The sequence below is a fragment of the Cavia porcellus genome, unplaced genomic scaffold, assembly GCF_034190915.1.
Source record: "Cavia porcellus strain 051 isolate PalLab524CR breed Dunkin Hartley unplaced genomic scaffold, mCavPor4.1 scaffold_1, whole genome shotgun sequence".
In the NCBI taxonomy this organism is placed as follows: Eukaryota; Metazoa; Chordata; class Mammalia; order Rodentia; family Caviidae; genus Cavia; species Cavia porcellus.
In genome coordinates this window covers 31978688-32003824 of record NW_026947484.1, presented here as the reverse complement: position 1 = coordinate 32003824, position 25137 = coordinate 31978688, and the positions used below count along the sequence as shown (strand labels likewise).

The 25137-nt window shown below is 35.7% G+C and overlaps 1 protein-coding gene across 1 annotated transcript in view; it reads right to left on the bottom strand.

Moving 5' to 3' along the window:
* Window positions 1–4475: 4475 nt before the first annotated feature.
* Window positions 4476–25137, bottom strand: part of Brms1l (BRMS1 like transcriptional repressor) — a 39451-nt gene continuing 18789 nt past the window's right edge. Inside the window, exons 5-10 of the mRNA XM_003471890.5 lie at window positions 16281–16377; window positions 12836–12919; window positions 11752–11816; window positions 11020–11059; window positions 8756–8882; window positions 4476–6062 (exon numbers count right to left, since the gene is read on the bottom strand). Of these exons, the coding sequence (XP_003471938.1) occupies window positions 5945–6062; window positions 8756–8882; window positions 11020–11059; window positions 11752–11816; window positions 12836–12919; window positions 16281–16377 (531 nt within the window). The 3' untranslated portion in view covers window positions 4476–5944. The remainder of the gene's footprint in view (window positions 6063–8755; window positions 8883–11019; window positions 11060–11751; window positions 11817–12835; window positions 12920–16280; window positions 16378–25137) is intronic.

Here is a 25137-nt window from a genome sequence, read left to right as displayed (position 1 = left end):
TATTTGTATTCATTTTGTTTAGAACATGAAAATGACATTTATGTTTATTTTGAACATAAAAAAATATTAAATAACAACTTTCAGTTTTACATTAACATAGCTCCTAGTTACACAGCAGTCACTCAAATTTCAAGTGTTATTATCACCAGCTGCCCATGAGTCAGGGACCACTTTGGTCCAAAAACTGACCAGAGCAGTAAGAGACATGCCCAAGAAAGAATTGAGAGGGAGGTTGTGGCCCTCGGTGAGCAATGAGGGAACTGCACATTAGATCTCACCAACAGTACTAGCCACAGCGCTGTAGTGCACCTACTAAAAACAACAGGCAGGACATGCATGTTTTTCTAATCCCATTTTGAGCTTTTCAATTCTCTTTCTGGTATTTTAGATTTCACCTTTAACAAATAAAATAGCTTGCATTCCATTTTGGCTAGAGACCACATAAATCCTAATTATTTCTTCTACACCCATTTTCCTTATAAAAATTCTACCTTATTATACTAGATTCACTGGATCCAACAACAAAATATTAGAAATAGCCAACATCTCTATTCTTTCTAAATAATTATCAATGAGTACATGGTTCTGGAAGTAGAGTCCTGAGTGACAATGTATACATCAGTACAAAAAATACACACACACACACACACACACACACACACACCAGTACAGCTTTTACATGGAACTGTAATGGAAAGATCAGTGTGTCAAAAGGAACAATAAGGGATGAGAATGCCAATATTTGGTAAAAATTATTACTCAGTAAATTGAATTAATGATGGCTAGGACACCTTTACTTTTTAATTATTTATTTTTACTTACTTTGGTACCAGGGACTAAACTCACAATCTTGCACTTGCCAGGCAGGCACTGTGCCACTGAGCTATACCCCTGGCCTGCTTTCATTTTTTAAAGTGGGAAATGGTAAGAACAAGTGGATCGAGAGCTGCCATTGGGGACGCCTTCTGCCGGTAAGCAGCACGGGTCTGGCGAAGCTGGTTCTCCCAGTCAGCCCAGGGAAAAGCAGCATCCATCCCCACAACAGCACACCCAAAGGCCACCACTGGGTAACTGTAGCCAACACTGGCCAGGAGAACCAGCCAGTCATGTCTAGGAGAAATCATAGCCATTGCGGGAAGTACCCCACAACCCACTGTCCGAAAGATGCTCAGGAAAATGTCAAGATGAAGAAGCAAAGGCAGTCTCTGGCCTCCAACACATGCAGAGTAAATCCAGGAGATATAAACATGGAAGAGATTGGAAGTCGCACAGCTGAAGTTTCTAAAGTGATGGTAACTGAAGTAAAGAAACAACTTCATGATGCTATAAATGAAATTAGATCAGAAATATTATCTCAGGTAAAAGAAAAAATAAAAAAAAAACAGTAAAAGAAGTGTTGAGCATATCTCAAAACATAGATTAAAAAAAGAGAATAGAAAAATGAGAGAAACCTTGAATGACTAATGGAAGATTTAGAATGTATGAAACAGATGCAAAGAGATATCTAGGAAACTTAAAACTCCATTGAAAGCTGGTAAAACTACTTGAAAGAAACTGAAGATAAACTTTCAGACCTTGAAGACACATTTGTAGCTAGCAAGTGAAAGGAAATATCTCTTAAAAATAAGGAACCATGAGAGAACAATCCAACAGCTGCAAGACACAAAGAAAAGTAATGTAAGACTGATAGGTATCTACCAAGTTCGAGAGTATAGGCAACAACTCTGAAAACAGTAAGATTCATTATGACGCCCATTCTGGTTTGATTATTATCTTCTTTTGAAATCCTGTAATGTCTGCAATATTTTGGTTTTATTGGTTTTGTTCTTTACTGTTGTGTTCAATTTTATTATAACTGATGATATAGGCAATTCTTTTTAAGACAGCAAGAGGCATTATGGTAACCAATGTAGATCACTTTGTATTTTGTTTTTACAGTATGTATTATGTCCATCCTTTTGATTTGACTGACTGTTTTGTAACGTCACATTTGGTTTTATTCTCTTCAAAAAAAGTAGTAAGAACTGTGGGAGTAATAAAACCCAAAATGTGTCATTGTCATTGTACAAAAGAGAGGAAAAGAAAGTGCTCTAAAGGATATAACTGCATGTGTATTTAAGTGTATAAGATAGATAACCATATTACTGAGTTTTGTTGGATCATTGAACAGAACTGTTTGCAGTCTCACTGTTTGAATGTCTACTTTGTATGCTTTGATTTTGTAACTTGAACAGCTATTTCTAAGATGACAATATGTAATCTGTTAGCTAGTGATTTCCTACTGTTTGTTTCTTCTGAAATTCTGTATAACTTGTACCCTTTTTCTGTTTTTTTTTTTCTTTTTCTCCTTAAGTAAAATTAAAAGAAAAAAAAAGACTTATAGGTATCAGTGAAAAAGCAAGGGTCAACACAAATAAAATAAAAAGACTATTTACAGAATAGCAGAAAACTTCCCAAACATGGAAAAAGGCATACAGATAGAGAGGCATATAGGACTCCAACTAGCCATAACTACACCCAGACATATAATAATCAAGATCCCAGAAATTCAGCACAAGGACAGATTAAAAGCTGTTAGAAAAAAGAAACAGATCACCTTATGAAGGAAACCCCATTAGAATCATGACAGACTTCTTGACACAACGATCAAGTCAAGAAGAGATTACAGTGAAGTATTTCAAGTTCCAAAAGAAAACATCTTCAAACCCAGATATATGTACCCTGCAAAACTATCTTTCAAAGTTAATAGGAAAAAAAGATACTTCCATGACAAAGAACTGAAGGAATTCATGACCACCAAACCAACCCTACAAAGAATACTAAAAGATATTCTAGAGAGATGAAAATAACCACAGTTCCAGGAACAGAGGCAGACGGGGATCACCAAGCAAGGCAAGCAATGGAATGGAGGGGGAAGCAGGCAACCAGTGGCCGGAAAATAGCAAGGCAGAGAAGAGCCAGTGTATGTTGGCCATAATCATTAATGCAGGTGGCCTCAATTTATCAATAAAAACAAATACAGGCAGAGTGGATTAGGAGGATCTATCAATATGCTTTATACAAAAAAACACATTTAACATGAAAGGCAATTCATAGACTGAAAGTCAAAGGGGAGTCAAAACAATGCTCATTGTGACAGGGAACCAGAAAAAAGCAGAGGTAGCTTGTCCATCAACCACAGAATGGGTAAGGTATGGCTTTTTTTTTTTTTTGTACTGGAGGTTGAACTCATAACCGTGTACTTGCCAGGCAGGTGCTTGTGTTGCTGAGCTAAATCCCTAGCCCAAGATGTGGCATTTTTATACAATGGAACACTACCCACCTATAAAGAAGGATGATCTTGAGACCCTTATAGGTATATAGGTGCAACTTGAGGCCATGCTCATGGGTAAAACATTCAGACTCATATGGGGAAACATCATGTTGTCTCCTTAGTCTAAAAGACTGAAGGAGTTAGTGGGAAACAGATACTGTAAAAGTGAAAGGGGAGGAGACATATAAAAAGGGAAGGTGGCAGCCAGTGTTAATTTCCTACCTTGTCTTAAAGCCCTGTACTGTTTTCATTATTCTGCTTGTTTGGTTTTATTGTTTTATTTTGCTTATATCTGATAGTATGAGCAGCTACTGCAAAGATAAAACGTATTACAGTAGCCACTGTTGATTTCCTATTATGTTGTTTTGAAGCCCTAGATTGCTTTGTTTTAATAGATTTTATTCTATTTTGTTTTGTTAGATTTTATTATGTCTGATGGTATAGGCAGCTACTCTGAAGATAACAATAGGCATTACAGTAGCCACTGTTGATTTCCTATTCTCTTGCTGTGAAGTCCTGTATCACATTCACTTTTTGTTTTGATTGATTGTATTCTTTTTTGTTTGTTTTTACTCTGTTCAAAAAAAATTTAACAAAAAGAACAAGGGGACTGAACAGGAAAAACCAGGAGGTGTGACAGTACACAGCAAGTGACACTAACACAGAAGCTGATTATTATAAACATATAGAGCTGCTGCCACATATTTCAAAGTTTCTAACAATTCTCCTAAGTTAAATCTTGTATCAGAAAATGACTGGCAAACTGTCAATAACTAACTATTTTATAGTACTTTAATCACAGACAAGCATATGATTACCTGACCTTAATACTATGGTAAAATTGTATATAAATACCAAGTTTTGAAAAGTACATCTACTAAATCATAATTTTAAAGATTTTTCTATTCAGAACATCAAAACTTACAGAGTACATTTTTATTAAAGCACAACATATATTTTTTAGTTAAGTATAACTTAGTTGTCTTAAACATCTAAATATCCCAATAGATTGTGACTGTGATTTAGGGAAACAAAAAGATTTGTGAAGAACTCTAGCATGCCATATCCATCTGTGTAAACTAACTCAAATTCTTCTTGAAAGTGGACAATTTATAAATAATATAAGAACTAAATATGCATAAGTAATTCAAGACACAACAAATGACACTCAAACACATCTTTTTATTATATACTAAATTAAAAAATACAAAATCTTATTAAAAATGCTTATCAAACATTGTATACATAAGTACTGTCAAATACTATTGGATTATGACATTATGTACAGTTACTAAAGTTAATTAGAAACAGAACAAAGTTGCATAATTGCTATTGTTGAATTTCAGAAGTCAAACGTTTTAAAATTTGGCAACTGTAAAGTAGCAGTCTGCATAGGATGATGTTTGCAGAGGTAAAATAGTAAGAAAAACAAACGGAATCATGCAGACATTCCTGCACTGAGTTAGTCAGCAGACTTCTTCCTCACCCTCTTAAGTCTCACTGTAACAGAAATTAAAGTGCACAAGATCGCCAGGAATACTTGATTTGGTTGTCCTCTAAATATGTCCTACAGACACTGTGCTGCTGTATAGAGGGTTTCAATGCTTTGTACTGTTCCTGAGGCTTTGGAAGTTCATTCCACTATGGCTAAGGGAAGGGAGGCCAACACTTTCTAAATTGCACGAAATGGCTTTTAAAGTGAAAAAACACTCAAGATAAAAATATTAATTGGGGAATAAGTTCAAGGAAATTACCCCTGTCCATTTTGCCTTAGGAATAAAATTAGAATCAGGATCTAGTTTTACCTCTGGAAAATGCTTACTAAAAATCTGTTTGGGAAGATCAGACACATACAGCAAGCACCACAATACTGTCAGTTACTGTTCACCACTTACACACTGGACCATAAATAACAGGGATGAACACATGCCCTTTAAAGGGTCACAAGAAATACAGGTAGAAACATCTTATCACTTGACACTAATTTTACTAATTAACATGAAGCACAATTTGTAAAAATAGGTCACCACCAAACTATCAAGAAAGAGGAGAAAAACAGCTATTCTACAAAAGTGCTCCTTTTAGCTTTCACACCCAATATTTTAATTTTGGGTAAGACTAGATTGTAAGGTAAGATCATCAGTTCTAAATAAGCTGATGATATCATATATACATACTCACATATATAGGTTTAAATTTCAATTCTGATTGAACACTAATATACTATTACAAACCATTTATAGGAAACATTTTATGTCTTATTTACAAACATGATGAGTGACTATGATGGAAAATAAATTGCAGATAAACATAGCCATAGTTCACTAAAGATTAGACAGATGTGCATAATTATTTTCAAAAAACAAAAAATAACTTTTAGAAAAAAATCCTTACCACATATAGCTATTGGTAATTAAACCTAAGAGGCAAATTAATGTAATGATTATGGTTAAACTTTTTTATTACTGTTTCTTTCAATAACATATCAATATGAGGTTTGCTACCTACAAATACACATTCTCTCATGATTCAAAGAGAATATTAAGTTACTGAATACATTTTTTTCTCTCCCATGGCACACTGAAATTGGTAACACTAACAAGGTAGATTTAGATAACACTTAAATCATGATTATGAATGTTTAATTGAATATTTTCCTTTCTGTAGCTGTGAAATGTAAAGCTTAGATTTGCTTCCATCAGGCCTCTTAAACCAAACTTCATCATGGTTAATTGTTGTAATTACAGCACTAAAAAGGGGAAGAAGAGAAAGAATGAATGAGTTACAATATGCCTCCTCCTTTTAGATTACTAGTTATAAAACCAAACCACTGGACAATAGATTCAGGTGTACAATTGTCTTTTATCAGATGGCTGCATTATAAGCAGGTCAAGAATTTATAACATTTAGTAACACTTAATAGTAATATTCTTCTTTAACAGAGTTAGTAAAATCAATTTTCTTTTATGTAGTAAGTAGCTACGTTTATTGAAGATCACAGGATGGTAGCAGAAGCAGAAGGGGAAGACGAAGAGGGTGAAAGGGAAGAGGGATTCGAGGGTGAAAGGAGAAAGGAACATGAATAGGAAGGAAGGAAGGCTGACTTTCTATTAGATCTACTCATATGCTGCAAAAGACATTCAGTTCATAAGAGACCACATAGTGAGTGATCAAATACACTGCTAATGCTGAAATTTAAAAAAGAATTATACAATAAAAGACACATTGGTATCACCCTCCTTCAAAAAACTCCCCCTCAAACTGGGCATGGCTGTGCACACCTGTAATTCCAGTGCTAAGGAGGGTGAGGCAGGAGGATTGCCATGAATTTGAGGCCAGCCTGGACTACACAGTGAGTTCAAGGCCAGCCTGAACTACCGAGTAAGACCCTGTCTCAAAAAAAACCAAACCAAAACAAAACAAAACAAAGCCCTCCCTCTCACTTATAACAGTTATCTCAGGCTTCTTGTCACTTTCTGAAGCAGTTCTGAAGTTCTCTTTCATGCATTTATGAGATATGATCAACAATGTAGTGAATTTCACTGTCAAGTATCATCTGAAGGAAAGGCACGTTGTGAAAACACGACAGTATGTCCTCACACACTTATTCAGTGGATCTGGCACCGTGTGACCTCTGCCTCTTCCCAAAAATCAAAACAACCAAGAAAGACAAATGTTTGAATCAATTCAGTATATCAAGGGAACTATAACAGCACAACTTAAGAAACTCACGAAAAAGGACTTCTAGAGCTGCTTCAGAAAGTGGCAAGGATGAGATATGTTCTCTTGGTGAGGGAGAGCATTCGGGGGGATTAATACCAAGGTGTCTTTTACACAAGTGTTTTTTTTTAATTAAGAATTCACCATCTTTTCCCATCACGTCTCATATTCAACAGTGGGTCCATTAGATAATAAGGGAGCTGAAAAGGCCCATCCCCCAGTGGTTGTATCTATCAGGATGTAGCACAGTACATCACTCACATGTTTGTGGTGATGCTGGTGCACAAGAACCTACTACACTGCCAGTGGATAAAAAGTACACCACATAAAATAGGGACAGTACGTGAGACTTGACAGTGATAATACATGACTTCGTTACTGGCTTAAATATTTACTGTTTTATATTTGTGCCATAATTTTAGGGTATACACCTACTTATGAGGGAAAAAAAAAAGGTTTACAATAAAATAGCATGCCATGAAACATGGCAGCAGCTTTATACCCTAAGTACGTCAAGAAGGCACAGCAAGGGACGGAGCTGTATTTTATCCCAGTTTGTGCACGGTGTTTGTACAACGGCAAAATGCCTAATGCTGAATTTCTCGGAAGATATTCCCCTTGCTCAGGGACACATGGCTACACTAAATGCATTTCATTCCTACACCTTCACCATTTCACCCTCATAAAAGCTAGAGTGGAACTACACCATTAACTGATATGGTATAACCATACCCCACGCTTACCAGCCTTGACCAAAGGGAATCTTTGATGCAGCACTTGCATGGATTTTTCTAATACTACCAATCTTCACATAGAAATTTTTATAAAACAAATGTGTTTTACCCTCTTTTATGTTGTCATCTTTTTAACCATTTTAATGCTAGCTAGTAGTAAAAGATTACGATAAAGAAAAGTATCCTTGAGTATTATACATAACTTAGTAACCATCTCAAGTGAGCTTCTGTGAAAAAAGTTCTATACTATATACCTGGAATCCTTAAGATTTTTTAAATGAAATTACAATCCAATTAAAACCACTGTTCTTGGAAAATGAAAATGTATATTCAAATATTTTACTACTGTTACCTAGGAAAAGATATTTCCTTACTGTAGAAGGCTACTACTCTGAGAATTAAATCTTGAACTACTAGGAATGAAAACAATGATTCACGTAAATATTTGCAAAAGACCACAGCCAGATAAAACTGAAAAGTTATACATAACTATACAAACTTTATTTGAGCCTAGAGAGATTAGGTCTTTTAAAAGACAATTTCCAGATTTTAGTTACACTTTTAACTACTATTACTCTAGTTTTTTGTTAACATTCCATTTCTCCCTTCTCTTTTAATAGATACAAATTCTTCAGATTCTTCTAACAGATCCCATAAAGTCAGAGATTAAATAGATCCTTCGAGAATTCCTGGTTTACAGGTCACTATATCTGGACCATAACAGTTTGTCAACTGAGAATTAAGCAATAGGATCACTCACTAGAAAAATAATTCCAATACTGCTACTTTTGTCAGTCCTGGTGCTCATAAGCTGAACAGGAAAACACATACTGACATGTGTGTACACATAAAATCGAATATGGAAAAACATCCACAGGCAACTAATGATGCACTATGAATACCCAATGGAAGCTGCAAATATTTATTAACAATGATAATGTAAAAACTAGCACTGACTGGTAACACTGAAATGATAAAAGCTCCTTACCTCGTAGGACATTCATCTTTTTTATCAATACATATTGTTTGTCCACGTATATACCATTCACCATCATAATACAGTCTTCCCTCTTCAGATCTAGCACTGTGCAGATGTTTTTCTAGTTTCACAGGTGCTAAAGGGATCAGTTCAAAACTGTTATATTAATAAGACATTGTCAGAAGAACAAAAGGATCAGAACACTAAGTATTAATACAACCCATGCATATAGGTGAAAAAATTATTTCTTAGAAAACAAACCTAAAACCTATTAAAAACAAAGAACTTAATTTCTTACATTCTTTCATATAAACCAACAAGTTTAATGTAAACAAAGCCAAAAATGAAAAATAAGTCATTACCTGAAGAGACAAGCATCAGAAAGATTAATTACTAATGCCCAGTTTTGAGTAATACTGAAAATATCAATTGCTGTATTTCCACTGGAAGACATACTTTCCACATTTTCTCTCTTCCAAGGAATCTGATAGCTTCCAAAGAAGCAGAGGGGCTTTTTTGCTTTGCTTTGTGGTTTGTTTGATTTTTATTTTGGGTTTTTTTGTTTTTGTTTTTTTTTTAGTCTTGGAGATGGAATCTAGGACCTTGCACAAGCTAAGGGCTCTACCGCAAGCTACACCACTAGCTTCATATGAAGCCAAGTTGAGTATCTGTTCCAAGAGCTCCCCAGACCTTTCATTCTAAGAAGGAAATATCATAAACAAAATTTCCATTTTTAAATCCCAGAAATGATTTGGCATTAATCATATAAACTCATGCAGTGAGAAAGTATTCTCCCTACATTGTCAAAAACATACCATAAATAAATATCTCTTTGTCACTCAAATGTCACCCCTGCAGACAGGTCTTTCCCAGCCACTCTACCCACTCCTTGATTAATTGTCATAATAACTTTATATACTTCCTTCATAACATTATTATCTGGAGCTATCTTAATTTATTTACATATATATTATTCTACTACCCCCAAGGAAGCTCCAGAAATCAATCTCTATTGTATACACAGATTCTCAAATAGTACTCTATATGGGGAACATGTTAAGTATATATTCATTTGTTCATTTATGCATTTAATGAGCACTTCTTATACATAAGGAATTGTGCTAGGTGCTGGGGTGGGGTGGGGAGGATATGATTAAAAGAGATACAGTACTAGCCTTCATGGAGTTTACTATCCAGTCAGGAGACAAACAATAAATTTAGCAAATGCTAAAAAGAAAACTAATAAGATACAATGCTAAGATAATGGTGATTGGTGTAGGAGGTGGGAGAGGGGGACCTCAAAGGAATCCACGATCCCAAAAATGTTAAAAACCACTGCTCTAGAGATTTAGGAAGCTGCCCTTCCAGTTAATCTCCAGTGGTGGTACTTAACTACAATATTGCTGTGGCATGATATAAATTCTTGATATGATATAAATTTTAAAGGAACTCATAGAGTCACAATAAAATAGAAATCAGTCTCTTACAAACTGTCTATCGGAATGTGACTAGAAAGATCTTAGTACTTAAAATACGCTTTAAAATATATACATAGATATATATATATATAGTTTCACGGTCCTTGTAAAGACTTAGGAAATCTCACATCTAGTGAAAAAAGACATATAGCCATCATGTCTTTGGCAGTGCTTTTAGATATTCAAAAAAAAAAAATCAAGGAACTATAACTTGATGTGAATTTACTAAGGGATACCAAAATGTGTTGACCTTTGTGGCAGAAAAATATCTTAAAATGGACTCTGCTGTCAGCATTTTAATCTCTCTCTTCTAAGAAAATGCAGACACAGCCAGGGATTTAGCTCAGGGATAAGCACCTGCCTTGCAAGTGCACAGTCATGAGTTTAACCCCCAGTTCCAAAAAATAAAAATAAAAAAATAAAAGAAAATGCAGACAACATGTAAGATATTTTTCAAACAACTTCAGAGAATCCATACTTCCTGAAGCCAGTCTAGAAATTCCAAATATCTTCTCTAAAAACATTTCTGGACCCAAACAAAAACAAAAAAACAGTACTTTTTGAATTACTGATCCATTAGCTAAAGCAATATAGAAATATATTGCATTCAGAAATTCTGAAACTTTCATATGATGTTAAAAACTCCAGAAGAATTCTTCATCATTTCAGGTACAGTGTTGACTGATGAAATGAAACAACTGATGAGGAAGCTCTTCAGTACAGAGATGATTTAACAATCCTGATTCAACAAATCTCCAAATTACTCCACAGAGTAATTCTCAATTCATCACTTACGTTCTGTTTTTACTCTGTGAGGACCCAACGTAGCCATTGCCTTGACAAAAACAAGAAGGCAGAAAGATGTTGTTTGAGTTTATAGTGAAAATATGTTTTGGTATCTACTCTTATATATAACAATATTGATTGGCTCAGTAACAAATATGGTAAAATATAAGCATTAGCTGCTCCAATAAATTCTTAATGTCTACGGCCATAAAGAATATACATGCAAACAACAATTCGTCCTAGAAGTATTATCAATATCTGAAATAATTGCTAACTCTTAAGAAGTCTCCAAAATTAACAAACTTAAAGGAAAGTAAGGCTCTATTTTTAAACAAACACTGAAATTCTATAATTCTTGACTGTTTAATATTAGGACACATAGTAAGGGTTCAAGTGTTTACTTTTATTCAGTCAGCAAATAACGACTGAGCACCTTCCATGATAGGGCCAGGCTGAGCTCTAGGCACAGAATGCTGATATCATTATTTTTGGGTAAACTAAATAAATCCTTTTTATAATCCTGCATAAATGATTATATTGTTAAAGAAAAAATACAAACTTCTGGCATGTCTCTAAAATACTCTTAAAATCCACTGTTACTTATAATAGTATTAACTGCCTTAAAGAACACGTTTCAAAGCAAAATATATTTATAGTATTTAGATATATTAGTGAAAAACATAAAATCTTAAAAAGTAGACAATCAAAATATACTTGTGTTTCACCATTCTTTAATCATACCTTCCTAATTGTTGTCCAGTCTTCAAGAATATCAAGATCTTGTAGCATATAAACAATATATGGACGTTGAAAAGTCAAGGTTAATTCAGCTGGAAAAAAAAAATCACTATTGGGCTAGGAGAGTAGCTCAGGAGTAGAGTTCTTGCCCAGCATAGGTGAAACCAGGGCTGTAGCCCTAGCAGAAAGGAGGGAGGGAAGAGAAGAAAAAAATAAAATAAAATAAAACAAAGGACAGAAGAAAGGGAAAGGGACAGGAAAATACAGTATCACACTTTGAATTCTATTTCCAAACTTCTATTTTTCAGAACATATAACAATGATATTTGGACATAATTCTTTGGGATCCTGAATTTTGATTTCTAATTATAGGCCAGATGTGATGCCGCATGCCTGTAATCCCAGCATGTGGGAGGCTGAGGCAGGAGGACTACCACAAGTTTGAGGACAGCTTGGGCAACACAGTGAGTTCAAGACCAACCTAGACTACATAGCAAGACCCTGTCTCAAAAAAACAAAAACCAGACAAACAAAAAAAACCTCCTTAGAATCAAGATACTATTTATTAATTTCTGATATATTTTCATATTTCAGATGGCCTAAGTATATTCCCTTAATCCCATGATATCATCAATTCTAAAATATATCATCAACTTAAGCACTGTTTTCAAGGTAGATGGGGAAAGAACCAAGGGCAGGAGGATGGTGACACAGGACCACTAAAACTGTACATATCAGTTATTATTCAAGGATATTCCAATTTTGAACACAGGAAAAATGTTCTTTAAAAAGTACCTGTGAAACGAATCATGGTGTATACTAAAACATTTGCTCCACATCAAAGCTTTCATGACTATGAAACCACATGAATTTTCAAAGTCATGATGGTGGCTAAAGTTTTCCCCTTCCTGCTCCCATCTTAATCTAAATTATATCTTCTGCCTTTTGTCAGTTTTAGAAAGCATTTCTTTGCTTATTACAGGACCACATAAATAAAGTTAATATATACAAGAGAAAGTTACAAAGGTATGCACAGTGTAGAAACATATACCAAGGGGAAAAACCCAGAGAATTTGGAAAAGGATATCTGAAACAACAACTGGCTTTTTTTTGTCAGGACTAAAAGGATCTTTCTTCTTTTTTCTAGATTGAAGTTCGTCATTCCACAGCTCTGGCAAGCAAATAAAAATGGGAGTATTAGCTGATTTCTGGTAACCACAGGAGGAAAAAGTATTATGTAATGTTGTGATGGTATTTATTTATTTATTTATAAAACTATATTAATACTTTTGTGGGGAAATAATATATATAATTTCATGAGCAGCTATATATACATGAAGTTTCCTCTATCTTTATTAAAGCAAAAATTAATTTGACACTTATAGTTAAAAATTATCATTGTATGTCAGGTGCTTTACAAATTATGTATCATATAATCCAACCTAATCCTCAAGCTATCTCTGAGGTAGATATTCTTACTACTTTCCTTTTATAGACAAGAAGACTGATTTAGAAAAACCTAAGTATCTGTCCCAGATCACTCAAATACTTGGTGAAGGAACCCTGGAATTAGATCTCAGACTATGTGATCCACTGTGCCTACTGTAAAATAAGTGAAATAAGTTTTTAGCAGGTGAAATAATACACACTCAAGAGCTTTAAGATAACCTAGTAATCTTTCACCCAAAGTAGAAAATCTTTTTTAATAATTTTATTTTAAAGAGAAAAAACAATAAAATAATAGAGAATTTCAAAAGATAATAGAATAAGTTTATATACTGCGTATTGTTATCTTCTAAGTAGTTGCTCATATTACAAGAAATAAGCATAAAATTTGATCAAACAATATAAGCACAAACTGTACTTTTCAATGAACAGAAATATATATATATATGATAGCTAAGATAATTATACATGTTCATATATATATATATATGAACATATCTGTGTATTCTCTTCTCTTCCTTCTTTTTCCCTTTCTGCCACCCAACTTATTATTTTATAATTTATTTTAAAAATAAAACTAAGCAAAATAAAAGAATATAACCAATCAAAACAAAACAGTGTAAATGATATAGGATTTTAAAACAAGATAGGAAATGACCAGTGGCTATCATAATGCCCTTGTTGTCCTCAAAATAGCTGCCCATCCATCAGATACAGTAAAATCAAACAAAACAAAATAGAACAGAACCAATAAAAACAAAACAATGAACACAACATAGGACACATAACAAGATAATCCAAAATCCAAAATGGCTACCATAATAGATCTTCTTATCTTTGAAACAGCTGCCCATGCCATCAGATATAATAAAATCAAACAAGACAAAGCAGAATAAAAACAAACCAAACAAAACAATGAAAATGATACAGGACTTTAAAACAAGATAATAGAGATTTAACAATGGCTACCACCTTCAGAAGGAAATTCCATACAGATGCTATATTGCATAGTGTTATCCTCTAAATACATGATCAGATTACCAGCCTTAGGTCTACAAAGTCAATGAAACACTAAACACTACAAGCATTAAATTGTATTTTATCTCAATAGCTATCATCATCTGTGTTTTTCCTGGTTGCTTATGGAGACTGGGCAGGGGGAGACATATGACATCTTGGCTTTTCTTGTCTCCTAGCCTGCGTGCTGGCTGTGGCTGGCTTCTTGTTCTCCCCCATTTATTCTTTCCTTCTGAGCAGTTTCACAATATGTATTAAACATTTCGGATCTTACTTACTCTCAGTTTCTTACACTAGGGAGACAATTTGATATTTACACATGCAAGTCTGATTTATTTTACTTATGAGTATGGTCTCAAGTTGCATCCACTTACCAATAAAAACCTTGAGTTTATCTTTATGGCTGAGCAGTTCTCCACTATATAAAAAAAATCTTTTTTATCCATTTCTCAGTTGATGGGCATTTAGGTTGTTTCCAAGATGTAGCTATTATAAGTAACACTTCTATAAACATGGGTGCACATAGATCACTGTAGTATGATGTTTTAATTCTAAGGAGAAGACACCCAGAATGGGAATAGCTGGGTTGAATGGAATCTCTAATCCTAGTTTTTTGGGGAATTTTCACATTGATTTCCATAGTGGGTGCACCAGTCTACATTCCCACCAACAGTGGAGAAGGATTTCTTTTTCACCACAACACTGCCAGCATTTGTTATTGGTTGATTTCTTGATGACAGTCATTCTTTCTGATGTGAGATGGAATCTCAGTGTTGTTTTAATTTGCATTTGTCAAAAGACAAATGATGTTCAACCTTTTTTCATATATTTGCTTGCCATTTGTATATCTTCATCTGAGAAGTGTGTGTTCATCTCAGATGCCCATTTTTGGATTAGGTCTTTGAAGTTAGGGAGGTCTAATCTTTTTCAATTCTCTATATGTTCTAGATAGAAGTCCTTTGTGTCTGAGGGACAGTTGGCTACATTTTTTTCCTGTTCTGTGGGAAAATTTCACTGTTGGTGATTTCTTTTAAAGTACAAAGACTTTAATAAGATAAGATCCTATTTGTCGATTCTTTGTAGTATTTTCCATGCAGTTTGGGTTTTGTTCATGAGTCTCTGCCTACCCTATGCCTTCAAGATTTCTACCTACTTTGTATTCAATTAGATTTAGTGCTAATATTTTAGTGCTAGATTTAGTGCTAATACTGTTTCAATATTTAGATCTTTGATTAATTCTGACTTTAGTTTAGTGCATGGTGATAGACATGTCTAGTTTTAATCTTCAGCGTGTGGCAAACCAATTTTTCTAGCACGATGTATTAAAGAGGCTGTCTTTCTTCCAGTAAACATGTTTGGCTCCTTTGTCAAAGACATGGTGGCTGAGTGTGTTTGCAGTTGTGTCTGCATCTTCTAATCTGTTACCCTTGTCTTCAGATCTGTTTTTTTGCCCATTTTACCACAGTAGCTTTGTAGTATTATTTCAAGTGAGGGATTATGATGCCTTCTGCCTTGCCTTTGTTGCCCAGGATTGCCTTTGTTATTTTTTGGTCTCTCCTGTTTCCCAGTGAATTTCACGAATATTCATAGAAAACCCTTCTATCAATACCTCCAAAGTAGCCTATTTCACATTGGATTAATCTAATTACTAATAAGTGTTTCTTTTTTCTAAGACAAAAAAGCTACACCTCTCCACTTACTATGGTTTGATTCTGTCAAAAAGGTTTGCAGTCCTTTCCCCACATGACAGTCTCTTAAGATTTCCAGAGGAGAACATATACTGTTGCTATTTTTCCAGTACTAGCCTCATAGTAGTTTTCCTGTCACACTTCTATGCTCTGTGGGGTCAGCACTTCATGTGTTCCATGAAGTAGAATTTTTTACATCTCTCTAAAGTGTACATTCATATCAAAGTAACAATCACAATCACAATTGTAGTTCTTTGGAAGTCCCCTCTTTTCTATCGGGACATTTCATTTACACAGTAATTTCAGAAGATGAAGACAATATGAGACACTGTGGTAGAAGGGCCAGCATCACAAACATCACCATCACCGTATGCCCCTTACCTGAGCTAATGTCAATGCTATGCCTGTCCTCCTCAAGCCTTCTTATCTTTTCCTCTAGCTCACTCTGGACTGTATCATACAATAAAAGTTTTTCACTCTGGAAAAATAAAGAACGATCATGAGAAAACCCAGGTCTATTTAACTAAGCACCAAAGAACTTTACATATACATGTTCCAGTAAACATGTTTGGCTCCTTTAATGTATGATGCTTTTGATTGCTTTTTTTTACTTCAATTTAAAATTTTATCAAAGAAATAGAACTGTAAAGCATAGAATCTAAATGTAGATTTAATTACATGAAATTACATTCTGCTTAAGAACATCTAGGTTGTTATGTGATAAAGAATATTTATTCATAACAAACTCTTATGGCCTCCCTTAAATATTAGCAGTTCCCACCTATCACCATAATGAAGAACCTCTTATATAAAGTAAGCCATTAAAAAATGGGTTATATTTTTTTCAAAGGGCAATAATTGGGCCTTTAATACCTCACCACCAGATTAAATAGATGAACATATCACAAAGACCAATATATCACAAAGAGAAAGATTTGGGTACAAATTTTATAATTATTTAAAATAATTCAGTTGTAGTCAAAATAACAGACTGTTTATATTCAAAACTCTCCAGACAACTATGACAGATTCACTTGCTAAAAGAGATAAGATAGTTTGCAGGTAGACCAGCCTAGAATCCAGGTTTACTAGTCTAGCCCATTTTTCAAAAATTATATAACACTGCAATCCTTATTATATAAAACTATAAAATATGTATAAATACAATGTACAGATACATTACATTAAAGCCTATGATAAATTTCCAACCCACTGCCACATGTTTATCTCTAGAAAGGATATAAGGCTATTGCAGTTTGGAAGATCTGACCGTCTTGTGGATGGTACTGTGACAGTCAGACAAGACTTCTTGTGGAAGACACAGAACACACCATGGAGGAAGCATGCCTGAAGTCAATCACAATGTCCTCTCTTTCGAGTTTGAAATAATTTACATTCTCTGTGTGCTTAGCTGTTTTCCAGGGTGGTACAGAAAAGATTGCTTTTGTCAATTTTAGGCAAGCCGAGAATCACAAGGAAAGCAAACCAGAAGAGCACTAAAACAAGCCCAACGTGGGCAAATTAGCAAATCTCTGTCTCAAATAAAAAATAAGCAAGGGCTAAGGCATGCAGATCCGTGTGAAGGCCCTGAGTTCAAACCCGAGTGGAAAAAAAAAAAGAAAACTAAAATTCAGTGTCATATGAAAAATTACCACACTTCACGCTAGCCTCTACACTTCTTTTGCTTGTTCCTTGACCTTGGTAAAGTCTTATTAAATATTCCAGGCCTAATGTGCTATTTATCAGTGAATAATGGAGAGCAGGACTTCTCCATGGTCAAGGCCCTATATCAGGTATAAATATTTGGCAGTTTCCCTGGCTAAACATAACTCTAAAGGCAGAGCTAGAGGGATAAGCCTTATGCTTGGAAGAATATCAAAAATTAGTGTATTCTTTCCTTTCCTATTGATAAATTTGCAATAGGCTAAACAGAAATTCTGTAAGTACACTAATCATACTCTATATTTTTTTTAAAAATCCACAATGAAACTGAAGTGTTTGAAATCTTGAAAATATTTCTAAAGACATTAAAGTTATGCATTAAAGAGTACCATTTATCTATTCTTGTATCTCTCTTCATTCTTTTTAAACTTCATTCTCACTTTTCCAACCTTGCAAAACTCTAAAATTGGTCATGAATAAAACAGGTGAGGATCAGGAATCAAAACAAAAGACTTCTCAAATGCAATACTAGAAGTTAGAACACAACAGAACTAAGTGAGGCCTATAGGACTCCAACTAGCCATAACCAAAGTAAATTTACACCCAGACATATAAAAATCAAGATTCCAGAAATTCAGCAGAAGAACAGAAGATTAAAAGCTGTTAGAGAAAAGAGACAGATCACCTATAAAGGAAACTAATCAGAATTACAACAGACTTATCAACACAAAAAATCAAGTCAAAAAGAGCTCGGAGTAAGGTGTTTCAAACCCTGAAAGAAAACAATTTCCAACCCAGATTGATCTGCCCTGCAAAACTGTCTTTCAAAATTCATGGAAAAATAAGATACTTCCATGATAAAGAACAACTGAAGGAATTCATGACTATCAAACCAACTCTACAGAGAGATAAAGCTGATTACGGTTCCAGGAACAGCAGCAGAAGAGGATCGACAAACCACACAGGCAACTGAATGAAGGGGAAAAGTGGAGGGTCAACAACAGGAGGATAGCAGGGCAGAGACAAACCAATGTATGCTGATTGTAACCATTAATGTAGACGGCCTCAGGTCAGCAATAAAAAGAAACACAGCGAGAATGGATCAAGAAACAAGATCCATCAATATAATGTATATAAGAAACACATCTAACTGGAAACGAATTTGATAGCATGAAAATCAAAGGAGAGAAAACAATTGTTCCATGTGACAGGACACCAGAAAAAAAAAAACAAGAGTAACTTGCCCATCAAGCATAGAATGGATAAAAAAGATACGGTATTTTCATGCAAAGCTTTCAGGGAAAGCTACACCGCAATAAAGTCGAATCAAGCCGGGCATGGTGGCTCACGCTGTAAACCCAGCACTTGCGAGGCTGAGGCAGGAGGATGTTGAGAGTCCAGACCAGGCTAGGCTACAAAGTGAGCCCAAAGCCAGCTTGAACTGCACAGTGAGACCCTGTCTCAAAAAGACAAAAAAAAAAAAAAAAAAAGTAGAATAATCTTAAGGCTCCTGTAGGTAAATGGACCCAACTAGAGATCATGTTCATGAGTGAAACAGTTCAAACTCATACATGTGAACCCTAGCATAAGAAACAGAAGGAGTCAATGGGATCCAAAAGCAAAATAGTTACTACTGTAAGAGCAGAGTGACAGGGGAGGAAATACCTGGAAGGGAAAGGTGGCAACAGAGGTGTTAATTTCTTGTCTTATCTCGAACTCTTATATTGTTTTCACAATTTGTAGGTTTGGCTTTGTTCTGTCTTGTTTTGTTAGATTTACTCTGTCTGATGATAGGGGCAGCTATATTGTATATAATGAGATATATTATGGTAATTTTGGTTTCCTATTGTATTGCTCTAAGTCTTATAATGCTTTCATTTGTTTAGTTTTATTCTGTTTGGTTTGATTTTATGCATAATGGTATGAACAGCTATTCTGAAGAAAATAAGACATTATAGTAGCCAGTGCAGATTTCCTATTGTCTAGTTTTTAAGTCCTATCATGCTTTTGTTCTTCTATTTTTGATTAGTTCTTTCTTGTTGTGTTTTATTTGATTTTATTATGTGTGATGGTATGAACAACTTTTTGGGGAAAATGAGATATTATAGTAGTCATTGTTCATTTTTTATTATCTGGTTTTGTTTTGTTTTGTTTTCTAAATTTTATTTAAGGAGAAAAAAAAGCAGAGAAAGGGTACAAGTTATACAGATTTACAGAAAAAAATAAACAGTAGGAAATCACTAGTTAATGGATTACATATTGTCATCTTAGAAATAACTGTTCAAGTCACAAAATTAAAGCTTGTAAAGTGGACATTCCAACAGTGAGACTGCAAACAGTTCTGTTCAATGATCCAATAAAACTCAGTGATATCATTATCTGTCTTATACACTTATATATACATGCCGTTATATCGTTTAGAGCACTTTCTTTTCCTCTCTTTTGTACAATAACAATTACCCATTTTGGGTTTTGTTGCTCCCACAGCTCTTATTACTTTTTTAGAAGGGAGTAGAACCAAATGTGACATAACAGAACAGAGTCAATCAAATCAAAAGGGTGGACATAATAGATAATGTAAAAGCATAATACTAGGTGATCAACAATGGTTACCATAATGCCTCCCGCTATCTCTAATAGAATTGCCTATATCATCAGTTATAATAAAATTGAACAAAACAGTAAAGAACAAAACCGACAAAACCAAAACATTGGAGACATTATAGGTCTTCAAAAGTAGATAAAAGTCATCGAGAATGGGCGTCATAATGAATCTCACTATCTTCACAGCTGTTGCCTAAACTTTCGAACCTGGTACTATCAAGCAAAACAGAATAGGGGGACATCAGTCAAAAACAAGATGGTGAGAGGAATACAGGGCTTCAAATCAAGATAATGGAAAGTCAAAGTGGGTTACTATAATATATCCTGCTATTTTTTATTTATTTTTCCCTTAATTAAAAGGATAAAAATAAAAAAGTAAATAATGGAGATTGAGATAAAAGAGGACATAACAGCAAAACAGCGCAGATCAAAACATAACCATTTAAGCAGAATAGTGTTTCACCACAAGATAATCCTGACATAAAAGTAGTTACCATATTGTCTCTTTCCTTAAAATCTTTGAGTATAACTTCGTATACTGTAGCATCAAATATATCAAAACAATGTAAAACCATTTAAGAGAATGACAGCATTACAGGGTATTTAGAACCAACCAACAGAAAACGAACAATGGTTTCTGTATAATCTCCTTGTCTTTAAAAGTTTTTGCTTATACTATCATACATAATAAAATCCAGTAAGATACAACCTGTTTAGACCAATGGAGACAGAAGAACAAAAGCTTGATAGAGGGCTGGGGATTTAGCTCAGTGGCATAAGCACCTGCCTTGCAAGCAGGCGGTCATGAGTTCGATCCCTGGTACCGATAAAAAATGAAAAAAGAAAAAAAAAAAAAAAGCTTGATGAGACTTCAAAACAAGATGATACTAAGTCAGTATTACCTATTAAGACGTCATTTTCTCCAAAATAGCTGTTCCTATCATCCAATCTTCTCTGCCTCATTTCTGTTGAGCTCTTTTTCTGTCATTAGTTGTCAGTTTGTCTTCTTCATTTTGTTTTCTGCTCCATTCATTGTGGCCTCTCTGCCACTATTTCTGGATTCTTTGTATTTTTCTTTTTTAGAATATCCTGTAGTATTCTCTGTAGAGTTGAATTGGTGGTTGCATATTCCCCTAGTTCCTCTTTATCCTGGAAGCACCTTGTTTTTCCATCAATTTCCAGGGAGAGTTGTGCAGGATATATCAATCTTGGCTGGAGATTATTATCTTTCAAAGCTTGAATTACTTCTCCCCACGCTCTTCGTGATTTGATGGTTTGTGCAGAGAAATCTGCTGTAATTCTGATGGGTGTTCCCTTGTAAGTGGTCTGTTTCTTGTCTCTGACAGCTTTTAATATTCTGTTCTTGTATTGAATTTCTGGAATTTTAATTATTATATGCCTGGTATTGCTCTGTTTGGGTTTTAGGTGGCTGTTGTATGCTTCATACAACTGAGTATCTTTACCTTTTGCTAAATTAGGAAAATTCTCCTGGATTATTTCTGTGAGTAGCTCTTGTAGTTCATTTGTTTGTGTCCCTACTTCTTCTTTTATGTTCTTAATTCTTAAGTTATGGATCCTCTTATCATCTTCTAGTCTTTGTATTATTACTGTTTGTTTCTTTGTTACTTTTAAGAAGTTTTTCATTTCATTCTCCCATATTACAAATCTGCCCTCCAGTTCAAATAGTCTGTCCTTAGTTTCTTTCAAGCTGTTATGCCAGTTTTCGATAGACTTTTTAGTTTCCTGGTAGTCTCTTTGAACCTGCTTCACGTATTCTATGCTTTCTCTATTTTCTCCATCAAACGATTCTCCCCTTTTTTTCTAATCTTCCATTCCACCATCTGTTTTTTCTTGGGTGGTGCTTAGCATTTCTCTAACTATTCTGCTTATTTCTAGCTTCAGGTCATTAATAACTTCATTCTTGAACTGATCTATGAGGCTCTCTAGATGGCGCTTTATGTCTATTGGTGTGGTGTCTGCTATTGCCTGTTTCTCAGGATTGGGGGCCGAAGGGCCTTTCTTGTTGCTCCCTCTTCCCATATTCTTTGTTCCTTATATATGCAAGCGTATATAGGAGGCCCAGCTTCCTTTCCTGTCAGCCACAGTCTGATTGAATTGCGCTGGCTAGGTGTTCCCGCCCACCACAGCACACCAGGAAGATGCAGATCAGGCAGCCTTTGTGGGGCCCGCCACTCCAGGTCACCCTCAGGCTCTGGGATCTGGGTTGTGCTAGCCCACTGGGTCTCAGCCAGCAGCGTCACATAGGCTAGGCACTTCTCACCAATCCCGCTTGAGAGGGGGATACGTGGCTGAAGTTGCCGTAGCGCCCTGCTCCCGCAAGTCTGCCCAGTCCCAGAATGTCCTCTGTTGGAGTCTCCCAAACCATGGGAAGAGTGTCAGTTTCTCTCACTCACCTCACCGCAAGTCAATGCACAGCTCCCCGCCCGTCCCGCTCTCAACTCCGTTCGCCAATTCCCGTTCTCAGAGCTTCCACGCGTCTCTCTCCCTGCCGAGCTGATATAGACGCAGCCGCCGTGCAGCGGGAAACCCAAATCGCGGCTTCCAATGGCGCGGGCTCCAGCCTCCACACTGAGGCTTTTCTGTTCCTGTTATAGCACCAGGATTGCACTCCAAGTTGGTTTCTCTCAGCCCAGTTCGTTCTTGGGTCAGCAGGGCATATCTCCACCTGCTCATGACTCCTTACTCCGCACCATTCCTGAATTCCAAGCTGGTTCTTTCAGAGAGCCTCCATAGCTGCTGCTATCTGTCTGCCATGTTCTCCCGGAAGTCTATTATCTGGTTTTAAAGTCTTGTAATGCTTTCATTCTTTTGAATTGTTTTATATTATTTTGTTATGTTTGCTATTATTGTGTGTAAAGGTATGGTCAACTATTTCAAAGAAAACAAGAGACATTATGGTAGCCACTGTTGATGTCCTGTTGTCTTGTGAAGTGCTGCATTGCTTGCATTGTTTTATTCTGATTTGTTCTGATTTGCCACCCTTCCTACCACCTCTCTTACCTACCCTCTGACTTCTACTCACTTTCCCCAGCTTCTTTCCCCTTCCTTAATAGTTCCATTTCTACTTCTAGGTTGTTTTCTCACCTAAATTCTGTGTGTTAGTTACTTTTCTCACTGCTAAGACAAAATACCTGATACCCAAGGTGAAAGATTTATTTAGCTCACAGTTTAGAGAGATTTCAGTCCATAATCAGCTGGCTCAAAGACAGGGTGGCACATGGCAGAGGGGCAACCTCAAAAGACGGCAAAAGCAACAAGCAAAGGGAAGCACAAGCCTCTTTCTGTCCCTTATATTGTATGCAGGCTACCAGCCCTCAGGTGGGTGTAGCCATCACACTCACTGAACCACACTGGACCACAAATCAATTACACATTCTAGATTTAGCCAGCTCTGAAAAGTCTACCCTCCCATGACTGCACAAAGCTTTGGGAGACAGCTAGACACAAATCATAACATTCTGCTTAAGAGAAAACATGCAATACTTCTCTGTGTTCTTTTATATATTCTGGACATTCTGTACTCTTAAAGTACGGAAGTGAAAGTAAAGATGCTTGGAATGGGGACACAGTGGCACAATCCCAATGCTCTGGAGATCACAAGTTCGAGCCCAACCTGGGCCAACTGAGTGACTTAGTGAGATTTGGTCTCAAAATAAAATATAAAAAAAAAAAGAGGCTGGAGGTGAGGATATAGCTCAGTGGCACAGCACCTGTGGCAAGCACAAGGTTGAGTTTGATTCTCAGTACCAAAAAAAAGGGCTGGAGATATAAATCAGTGTAAAGGTCCTGGGTTCAGTCCCTGCACACACAGACATAAGATATGTTTACATAGGGAAGGTGTGGCAGTTTTAAATAATTCTTGAACATTCCTAACTTAAAAAGGTGGATTAACTGATCTCCCCTTGAATATAGGTTTGAGTTTGTGACTTTTAATGAGCAGAATATAACAAATGTAGATCATAAAAAAACATGGTTACTTCTGTCCTGTTCTCTTGGATCCTTCGATCTAGGAGGTCATAAAGATGCTCAACAGATACAGAGGCACTGATATGGGGAGAACTGACTTCCAACCAAGAACCAACAACTTGCCAGCTTTGAGTGAGTCACCTTGGAAACAGATCCTCCAGTCCCCAGTCACACCTTCAGATAATAGCCTTCACTGCAGCTTCATGTGATTCCCCGAGTCAGACCTACGTAGCTAAATTATTCCCCAGTTCCCAAACACGGAGACTACAAAATAATAAATGCTTATTGTTGTTTTTGTTTTAAGCCACTCAGTTTGGAGTAATTTATGTGTCACAAAACTACAAATAATCAGTGCAAAAAGTCTCAAAAAATGGATTTCTATATATACATCATTGCTCAAGATGGTTCTGAAACATAAACTGTAACAAACTGCAAGAGAAAATGAGGCTTACCTAAAGAGAGGTGAAAGGAATGTCCAGGTCAATGGTGAAGAGACCTCCCAGAAAGACAGAGATACAGCTGGCCTAGAAAGCATCTGAAGGAGACCAAGCAAAGCAGAGCAAGAAGACAAGGGACAGGAGGGGGCGCCCCCAGGAGAAAGCCCTGAAGAGAAAGTAGGACTGAAACACCATCTAGTGCATGTGGTCACACTGAAAACACACTAGGACTTGGAGAGAAGTAAGTATTAGGGCCACTTTCAGATCATTCTACAAATCACCAGAGGATACTGTTTACAAGGAACATTAAAATAAGTTGTTTTGATCTTTAAGGGGATGACAATAGGAGTTTAAATCCTCACATAATTGCAAATGTATCACAAGTTCCATGCTTATTTTAACTTCATTATGTAACATGACTTTTACTTTGCCAAATATTGACTTTGTAAAAAACCATTAAAGCCATATAGAGAAGAAACCTAGAATAGCAAAGGCAATTCTGGGCAACAAAGGCAAGGCAGGAAGCATCTCAATTCCTGACTTGAAAA